Here is a 10263-nt window from a genome sequence, read left to right as displayed (position 1 = left end):
CCATCGTTGGTTTGCCTTGGCCAAACCACGGTGGGCGCCAATGTTGAGACTGGCGGTCTCAGACAGTGTGGAGGAGATAGAGGCCTCCGCCCGCCAAGCGTTGCCCTCAGGCGGAGGCTTGGGGAATAGGCACGACAGGTGGGCGTGTAGGGAAAAATGGCACGCAAAACTAAGGTTTCATTAATTCATCCTCTCACCTCGCGTACTGTTACAAGTGTTCCGTATTTATAGGACTCAACTACCTCTAGACATAATTTATTACAATGCCCCTCAACTGCTACAGTATATTTCTGGAATATTCCGCCACCAGTCTCTCATTTGCGGGGCAATCTTGCCACACTGTCTTCAAGTAATGGGCCTCTATAAGCGGCCGGCCCACTGTGCCTCGGTCTTCGGCCCAGAGGCCTGGGTTCCTGACGTTGGCCTCCGTCCTCAGGGGCGCGCAGCTGCCTACGCGAGTCTCCGCCGGTCCGGTCAGAGACCTCGTCCGTAAGTCTCCGCCCAGCCGTGCGGGGGCCATGCTGGCACGCTCGCGCGGACCACGGGCGCCTGCGCCTAGGTACATGCACACACTTAGACAAGGTTGTTTGTTTGATTATTTCGGGGGTAGGGCGGCCTCCGCCTTTAGCGCCGGAGACGCCCGTCAGCCGAAGCGGGGCGGCGTCCGCCTGAGCGGCCAGAGATGCCCGTGCTCGGCCCAGGCGGAATCCGCGACAAGCTCGCTGAGCCTCATGCAACACCCTACAAGCATAGCCAGAAAAGTTCCTTTAGTCAGTGCCAGATCTGCGCCCTAAGACGGTCGAAGACGTCTTGGTGACACCTCGCCGTCGGAGGCCTTCGCCACCTGCCAAGGCCGTGTTACAACATCCCCTAGTTCCTTTTCCTCAAATCTAATTCAAAGACTTGGTATGCTATCTACTTATTGGATGAGCTGGGACGACATGTTCATTTAATTCATATACATATAGAAGATGATGAACTATATGGATCGATATCTTGACCAGTTCAGTGAATATACAATTGAAGCCTCATTTCCTACCTTACACACCAACTAATATGACCTACTGCAGTTCTGCCAGAGCTTCTGACCTCGAAGAAGATGAGCAGCTAAGAGCAACTCGGCGACATCTCAAGAAACTCTCCAGAAATGGAGCTTTCTCCATGGCTTGTGCTCTCGTTCGGTTTCCTTGCGCAGGCTCTTGTCATCTTGGCTGACACCAATGCGCAAGATAGTATGTTTCAGTTTCTCCCTGTTGTCCTTGTTATTGCAGTGCTCATTTGCTCATTCTGTTGCTCTTCTGTGCAGCTGCTGGACTCAACGGGATTAAAGATTCCTGGAACAAGAAACCATCAAACTGGGTGGGCACTGACCCTTGTGGAGATAAATGGATTGGGATAACCTGCACTGGAAACCGGGTCACGGGCATGTTAGTATGAGCAGCTAGCAGAGATCACATACGGTCGTTTCCTTCAAGTTATCCATTTTATAGATGAACAATTCATCAATCACTGAGTTCTTGTTGTTTCATGGTGTCTGTTTTTGCAGAAGACTCTCAAGTTTTGGATTGTCAGGGTCCCTTTCAGGCGACATCCAGTCTCTGTCCGAATTGCAGACCTTGTATGAAATTTCTCGCCTTTTAAAGTTTAGATTTGAGTACTTGAGCATCCCAAACAAGTACATAAATTGGAATTTTAGCATGGTTGCAAGCATGTGAGCCTGTGAGGTGATTGCCACCTATTTTTGGCAGGGACTTCTCCTACAACAAGGACTTGGGTGGTCCTCTTCCTGCATCCATTGGAAGTTTGAGTAACCTCGAAAACCTGTGGGTAGTTTGTCCGAATTGCTCACTGATTTCAAGATTTCAATGCATGAATTGTTCTTTGACTTATTTGCTCTCCGACTCCTTTGCAGAATTCTTGTTGGTTGCAGCTTTTCTGGAGAAATACCGAAAGAATTAGGACAGCTCTCCAAGCTTATATTTTTGTAAGGAGATCAAACCTGATAGCTTATGTCTATGACTTTGATCTTTTAGCTACCATAAACAAGGATATATTTTTGGGATTGTATCTTCTGTTCAACAAAAAGCTTTTACCTATATATCTATCCAACTATCACTTGGGGATCAACTTTAGTTTGTCTTCTACCAACTCGTTCTAAATGTTACTTTGTTCATTTCAAACATACAAAATTACTGGATTCTTTAGAAGTGACTGCAAGCAAATGTCCGTTTGATGATAGAAATAGAATTGCCATCATAATGTCATATTACTTTTCAACTGAGCAAATCCTCAACCTTTAGCTCTGTTGTGTGTTCATCTAACCAGTATTGGACCTGATTGTTGATCCTCACAGCATTTATGTATTTAGGTTCAGTATAATATGATTTTTTCCCTTCACTGCCACTATGATGGGGAAAAAAAAGAAAGATTTGTCATTGTATTCCATGCCTGCAGATCTATGAACTCAAACAAGTTCAGTGGTTCCATTCCGACATCACTCGGAAGACTCTCGAAGCTATACTGGTTTGATCTGGCTGACAATAAGCTCTCTGGAGGACTTCCAGTATTCGATGGCACAAATCCCGGGCTGGATAATCTGACAAATACAAAGCACTTGTATGTACAATTCCGATCCCCAGAATTAAATTCCTTGATATTGGGATACTTTGAGTCCCCTGATCGAGTTGTGGTTTCATGACCATTTCTTCGCAGCCACTTCGGGATCAATGAGCTCTCAGGAACCATACCGAGCCAGATTTTCAACTCACAGATGAAGCTGATACATCTGTAAGTAAGGAAACCCAAATTGTCAACTCATAATTACTTGCTTATTTATGTTGTGAAGCTCAGACAGTGGATGGCTTGTATTATGTATCCAGGCTTCTTGACAACAACAACTTCACCGGAAGCATTCCTCCTACTTTGGGCCTTCTTAATACACTAGAAGTCCTGTAAGTACATCGCCTACATGTCATGACTTAGAAGAGAAAATCTAGAGATTTTTTCTGATAGGAACCCTAGTCCTACCGGGAACTGATCTCAGGTTGTATGAGTGGGAGGGGGAAAGTCGAGGCTTGAGCGAGCGAGGAAGACGGCGCGAAACCGCTCCCAGGCCGGCATGCCTTCATCCTGTTCGAGGGCGTAGTACCAGGTCTGTGCCGCCCCACGGAGATGGTACGACGCCAGCCACATGCGATCCGAGGCGAGAGTACGCTGGCCGCGGAAAAATTGCTCACACTGGTTGAGCCAATTGAGCGGATCGACGCCCCCATCGTAGGTGGCGAACTCCAGTTTGTAGAACCGCGGCGGAGCGTGGGCATCGGGGTGGCCGCTGCCCCAGCAGCAGACGAGGCAGGAGCGCCGCCGTAGAGCAGGGACCCGTCGGTGCCCCCGTAGAACGTCCCGGACGCCGTGGCCGAAGGCACGACGGTGGTGGACACGGCTGACGGCGTCACGGTGGTAGCTGACGTGTAGACTGGCGGCGTCGTGCCCATCAGTGCCCACGACGGGATGGGCGACGGCGAGGCTGGCCACCGCAGCTGACGCAGGGGAACCCCCTGGCTGCCCTGCGACATGCCGAGGGAGAAACTCGTGGGAAGGGACGTCATCGGCGCAGGCGGTGGCGGGGGCGGCTGCGACACGGGCGGTGGAGGGGGCGGCGGAAGGAGGCCCGCCACAGATTGCTGCAGGGTGGAGACGTTGAGGCTGAGGGCATCCACCGTACGGCCGATCTGATCCATGTTGCGGGCAAATTGTTCCATCACACCGGCTAAACCCTCGAGGGTGAGAGCGGTGCCAGAGGTCTCCGAGAGTTTGGAGGATGCGGACAGCAGCGGAACGGACGACACCGGCATCGGCAGGACGCCGGAGGATTGCGGAGCTGTGGACATCGTCCTGGAAATCTCTGATACCAAGGTGATAGGAACCCTAGTCCTACCGGGAACTGATCTCAGGTTGTATGAGTGGGAGGGGGGAAGTCGAGGCTTGAGCGAGCGAGGAAGACGGCGCAGAGGCGCGAGAAGGCAGGGGGTGGAGGTGCTACAGTACCGTCGCTACAGTGCCGCGGTACTGTTCATAGAAGGAAGAAGAAAGAAGGCGGCTAGGGTTTCTCCCGGCTCCCTGAGGAAGCCGGAAACAGTAATTGTTTCTGCTTAATTAATCCCAAAGGGTATTTACAATATATATAAGCCTCTCTCTAATAAATAATAGAAAATTATCTCTAAAATACTATAAAATAGAATAACTATGGGCTTTTAGCCCTCTCTGACCGGCAGCCTCCCTAGCCACTGTTGGACCTGCACCTATAGGGAATGCCGGTCATAACATTTTCACTAGCAAGTAGGAGTACTTCTGACCGTGACATGTATGGACCTTTTCTGATCGTGAGATTATTATGTCGGCACAGGCGTTTTGATAACAACTACCAGTTGACCGGGCAAGTTCCTAGCAACATCAACAACCTCACCAAGCTTGCAGAGCTGTGAGTCTGTTACTCTGTTTTTTGTGCATGCTCTTGTTGGTCTGTCTGTATCAGTTGTACAATAGTACTAGGAAGCTGCTATAACCCTATCCTCTCTCGCTCTTCTCTGTTCACACTAGGCACCTAGAAAACAACCAGCTGACTGGTCCACTACCAGACCTTACAGGAATGAGTGCACTAAGTTTTGTGTAAGTGACTCTTGCTCAAGTTTCTCCTTTTCTTGAGTCATAAAAGAATTTTAAGTTCTGAATGTAATGTTCCTTTGTGACAGGGACATGAGCAACAACAGTTTCAATGCATCTGATGTTCCTTCCTGGTTCACTACTCTGCCATCATTGACCTCATTGTAAGTAAACCCCTCTCTGCACTCGTTCCTTATCCTACTCAAGTCCAGAACTTGTGTCTGAAACGCTGAATGTTTATCGGTTGCAGGTACCTTGAAAACCTGCGTGTTACAGGGCAGCTGCCGCAAGACCTCTTCAGCCTTCCTGCAGTTCAGACACTGTGAGTGCTTGCTTCTCCACAAGTTTATACTAGCACTCTATGCACAAACTGCTCATGTCAAGGAAAATATAGGGATAGAAACGATCAATCATAGAGGTGAGTCCATGCTTCAAGTTCAGTTCTTGATGGTTGGGTACTTCCTGACAATCGCAGGAGGCTCCGGGGGAACCGTTTCAACGGCACGCTAACTATCGGATCAGACTTCAGTACTCAGCTCCAACTGATCGATCTGCGAGACAACCAAATAAGCCAGATAACTGTCGGTGGTGGATCACAGTACAACAAACAGCTCATGTACGTAGGAACTGAACATTTTGCTCTAATTTTGTGTCGCAACAAACTTGCAGTGCACTGAAGGCTGTGGATTCATCATTTCTAACAAGTCGCATGCATCTACTGCTTTTTTCAGACTAGTCGGAAATCCCGTCTGCAGCGCGGGGAGCAACGAGAAATACTGCACGCCGCCGGGGCAATCCAACCAGGCGACGCCGCCGCCGTACAGCACTCCGAAGAACTGCTCGGGGCTGCCACCGCCATGCCTGTCAGACCAGCTCCTGAGCCCAAGCTGCGTCTGCGCCGTGCCCTACAGGGGCACCTTGTTCTTCAGGTCGCCGTCGTTCTCCGACCTGAGCAACGGGTCGTACTGGGGCCAGCTGGAGAGCGGCATCAAGGCCAAGTTCCTGAGCTTCAGCCTCCCCGTGGACTCGGTCGCCCTCCATGACCCGTCGGTGAACTCGGTGAACAACTTGCAGATGGCGCTGGAGGTGTTCCCGAGCGGCAAGACCCAGTTTGGTGAGCAGGATATCTCTGACATTGGGTTCATACTCAGCAACCAGACGTATAAGCCACCCCCTGTTTTCGGCCCCTACTATTTCATTGGGCAGCAGTACAGTTTTGGCAATGGTAAGACGAGCAGGAAAAATGTACACATTAGGAGTTCAGCTTGCACACCATGCTATATATGTGACTGTTTTTTCATGAACGTAGAGCTGCTGATACCATCCAAATCGAAAGCGAACAACTTACCTCTTATCATCGGAGTCTCGGCCGGTGGAGCGGTTCTTGTGGCAGGAGTTCTTGCGCTTGTCATCTTCGTCGCAAGGAGGAAGAGGAGACCAAAGCAGAACGAGGAGAGGAGCCAGTCTTTTGGTTTGTACAGTTTCTCTGTTGTGCTTGTTAGTTGTTACTGACAGAGGTATAACCATCTCTGCTGCTGCTGCAGTTTCTTGGGACATGAAGAGCACGAGCGGCAGTAGCGTGATCCCGCAGCTGCGAGGTGCGCGGATGTTCAACTTCGACGAGCTTCGGAAGATCACCAACAACTTCTCGGAGGCGAACGACATCGGCAACGGCGGGTACGGTAAGGTGTACAGGGGGACGCTGCCGAGCGGGCAGCTGGTGGCGGTGAAGAGGTCGCAGCAGGGTTCCCTGCAGGGGAGCCTGGAGTTCCGGACGGAGATCGAGCTGCTCTCCCGTGTCCACCACAAGAACGTGGTCAGCCTGGTGGGGTTTTGCCTGGACCAGCAAGAGCAGATTCTCGTCTACGAGTACGTCCCCAACGGCACCCTCAAGGAGAGCCTCACGGGCAAGTCCGGCGTGCGCCTCGACTGGCGCTGGCGGCTCCGCGTCGTGCTCAGCGCCGCCAAGGGCGTCGCCTACCTCCACGAGCTCGCCGACCCGCCCATCGTGCACCGCGACATCAAGTCCAGCAACGTCCTCCTCGACGAGCGCCTCAACGCCAAGGTCTCCGACTTTGGGCTCTCCAAGCCCCTCGGAGGAGACGACGGCAGGGGACAAGTCACCACGCAAGTCAAGGGCACCATGGGCTACCTTGACCCTGAGTACTACATGACGCAGCAGCTGACGGACAAGAGCGACGTGTACAGCTTCGGCGTGCTGATGCTGGAGGTGGCCACGGCGAGGAAGCCGCTGGAGCGCGGCCGGTACATCGTCAGGGAGATGAAGGCGGCGCTGGACCGGACCAAGGACCTGTACGGCCTGCACGACCTGCTGGACCCGGCGCTGGGCGCGGCGCCGTCCGCGCTGGCCGGGCTGGAGCAGTACGTGGACCTGGCGCTGCGCTGCGTCGAGGAGGCCGGCGCTGACCGCCCGTCCATGGGCGAGGTGGTCAGCGAGATCGAGCGGGTGCTCAAGATGGCCGGCGGCCCGGGGCCTGAGTCCGCGTCCAACTCCATGAGCTACGCCAGCCGGACGCCGCGACACCCCTACGGCAGAGATAGCCCCTTCGCCGACTACAGCAGTGGCGGGTTGCCGTCCGCCAGGGTGGAGCCCAAGTGAACCTACAACAAGCGCGCGCCGCGAGAACATGGGCGGAAAAGATGCACTCTTCTTCAACAAAAGCTAGCTGTTGAACTGAATGTACAGGGTACTATACTGTACTTATATTAGTGTAAATTTTGGTTACTATGAACTTAAGATAGGTGTGCGATTGGATTAAGAACTGGTTTCTTGGTAACGGGATTGTTGACATGATAACTTTGGTTTCTATATATGAACTTAAGATAGGTGTGTAATTGGATTGTTGACATGCTAATATATTTCTGCAGGTTTGTTTTAAAGCACAAAAGTAAAGTCGATTTTGTCATGTTTGGTGAACACTACAAAATTCTTTGAGCATGCGTTTTCTCCTCATGAGATGGTGTTATAATATTATTATATGCCAAATGACATATGTTGTCACAACTCACAAGTTATACCGGGGGAATTCCTTTAATTTTATGTGTCCGAACTATTTTGTCGATGTGTGGTTTTTGTTCTCCGACTACAAACCAGATATCCTACAATTTGACTTTCAAAACTGTTTAAATTACCTCACTGGTGGATTGGAAGTGCTTTCCAAGACAGCTTCTTCTTTTTATAGTAAAAATAAATCCAATAAATACCTCATAAGGTCTTAAACCATGAAAAATGTCTCTAAGCTTCTGAAAATTTCAAGAGATAAACTGAGACACAAAAACCCAAATAAAATATCTCGAGCTTGTTTAATATCTCTAGAAGGTTCCAAGAATTAGATTTACTCTAAGAAGATGCCAAAATATCTTCAAAATTTTTGGAAACACCCAAAACGTTCTAATTGATATCTAAATGCATTTAAAAAATATCCATAACAAATGAGATGCAACCAACAACATAAAAGATACATTTGTGCTATCCTTTCATGCTAGTTGCGTCTCACTTTTTTGTGGAAAGTTTTCAAGCATGCTAGTTGCATCTCATGATTTTGTTACAGAAAATTTTCAAAACATGTCATTTTTTTGGATATTTGTTCCACTCTTCTAGAACCTAATCTAATTTTTGAAAGCTTCCAAATATACTTTCATTAGCTCTAAATATCTTATTTAAGTTTGTCATGTCCTAGTCTATCTATAGGATTTTTCTTGAAACTTTTACAAGCTTAGATACATTTTTCGTGGTTTAAAAATCTTATCATGTACTTACTCTCATTTTTAACTACTCCCTCCATTCAAAAATACAATGTATTACAGGTTCAAATTTTGTTCTAAATTATAAGGCATTCTAAATTGCTCAACCCAATCCATATATGCTTGCCTTTCAAACCCATATGCCTTTTGAACACCATCTTGTACAAAATAGCGCTTATATTTCATAATCAAAATTAATGGCATGCATGCATGTCTTTTTTAACTATACATTACTAGGAAACTAAACAAGTTGATAGCAAAACTAACTAATTAGAGATGGGCAATTTATAGTCTTTGGTCAGAGTCTTTATTTGGTCTTGAAATCGATCACTTGGATACCTTAGATTTAGGACACAGGGAGTATAAAGACCGATCAAATTGCCTTGACAAACATTTCGAACCCGGCAGCAAGGTAACTTAAATACTTTGAGAGTTTAGGGCTAAGATGTCCATTTTTAAAGTTTGATGATGTAAGGTCAAGATGGCCGACTAGAGGGAATCAGTGGTGACGATCCTACAACCATCCCTTTCTATAACGAAATCAGGCATCATCACAAAAAACGTCATAGAAAAGCGCAGGGTTTCGTCACAGATCACTCATGTGACTCATTTGTGACAATCTCCTTTAAAACTGTGACAAACATGGTTTCGTCATTGAACTAATTACACATCTGTGACGAACAGTATTCGATCTATAACGAACGGCTTCGTCATAGATCTCCATATGGTACTTTCTCCTTCCGACATGTATCTGTGGGACCTGCAATTACTCATCCGTGACACTTGCAATTCGTCATAAATGTCTTCGCTCAGTCATATCTCCATGCGACGTGTACCTATGGGGCCCTTCTCCACCCGACGTGTACCTATGGGACCTACAGTTACTCATCCATGATGCTTGCAATTGGTCATAAAAGTCTCTGCTCGGTCCTTTCTTCATCCAACGTGTACCTGCGGGACCCTTCAACATCCGACCTGTGGGACCCAATGGCTTATGTGTCACGTGTACCTATGGGACCGTTCTCCATCACCATCCGACCTATGGGACCCGATGGCTTGCGTGTCACGTGTACCTATGGGACCATCCGACCTATGGGACCCGACGGCTTACGTGTCATTTGTACCTTTTGTGCTGCTGGGGTCTAATAAATTAAAAAAAAACCTCAATGCCTAGGAGTCGAACCCGGGACCCGGAGGAAGGAATGCACGGTTTTTACCATTGCGCTAGATGTCTAGTTGTATTGACATGTCTTTGGAGTCATTATAGTATTATATTCTCTATGTGGTTGCCCTATAGGTTGACCTATATTGGATATTTGCCCTTCAAGTGGAAACAAATCTGTGCCTGTTAGACTAGCGGCGGTGGCGGTGGAGGATCCCCGGTGTGCTGTGGTGGCTCTGGTGTCCTTTTAGAGGCTAGGCGATGGGGCTTGCCGGTGGAGTGTGGCTACATTGGTGACCATGTCCGTTATGTGCCATGGCAGAGACGACAGATCTGATCCGCATGTCTCCTTTCTTGCCTTTTCCTGTTCGCTTCACTGTTTTGGTCCTTGCTTGTACATGAGGTATACAAGAAACATTGTAGCGTTGTAGATCTGAGTAGGCCAATGCCGATGAAAAGAACTAGGAGGTTGCACTGGTTGGTTTTCTGCTGGTGTCTTGGTTTTTTTGCATATGTTCAGTGTTCTTACTATAAATGCCTGTGTACAACTAGGCCTGTTAATCGTCAAGTGCTTGCTTGATTATACGTATCTGTCTAGGCAAACATACAGGCCCTTCGCTTCTGCCTTAAACTATTTTTTCTATCTAGTGCCACCAGTGAGTCCTTATGGTATT

General features: G+C 48.5%; 1 protein-coding gene across 1 annotated transcript; it reads left to right on the top strand.

Moving 5' to 3' along the window:
• Positions 1-954: 954 nt before the first annotated feature.
• Positions 955-7545, top strand: LOC136507986 (leucine-rich repeat receptor protein kinase HPCA1-like). The gene is made up of 16 exons (XM_066502578.1): positions 955-1232; positions 1307-1427; positions 1547-1618; positions 1749-1823; positions 1913-1984; positions 2455-2616; positions 2713-2787; positions 2880-2951; positions 4406-4480; positions 4600-4668; positions 4752-4826; positions 4913-4984; positions 5138-5278; positions 5394-5887; positions 5972-6133; positions 6207-7545. Exons 1-16 carry the CDS (start codon positions 1148-1150, stop codon positions 7280-7282), a joined length of 2898 nt encoding a protein of 965 aa, XP_066358675.1. The 5' UTR covers positions 955-1147; the 3' UTR covers positions 7283-7545.
• The last annotated feature ends 2718 nt before the right edge of the window (positions 7546-10263 follow it).

Source organism: Miscanthus floridulus, chromosome 15 (assembly GCF_019320115.1).
Source record: "Miscanthus floridulus cultivar M001 chromosome 15, ASM1932011v1, whole genome shotgun sequence".
NCBI lineage: Eukaryota > Viridiplantae > Streptophyta > Magnoliopsida > Poales > Poaceae > Miscanthus > Miscanthus floridulus.
The sequence above is the reverse complement of the archived record's forward strand: the minus strand, read 5'-3'. Positions and strand labels throughout refer to the sequence as shown.

What these genes read in the sequence shown, in the direction of transcription:
- LOC136507986 (XM_066502578.1), top strand. Translation starts at nt 1,148, where the DNA reads ATGGAGCTTTCTCCATGGCTTGTGCTCTCGTTCGGTTTCCTTGCGCAG. An exon ending in TGACACCAATGCGCAAGATA is followed by an intron (nt 1,233 to 1,306) that starts GTATGTTTCAGT and finishes TCTTCTGTGCAG; the next exon opens with CTGCTGGACTCAACGGGATT. An exon ending in CTGTCCGAATTGCAGACCTT is followed by an intron (nt 1,619 to 1,748) that starts GTATGAAATTTC and finishes TATTTTTGGCAG; the next exon opens with GGACTTCTCCTACAACAAGG.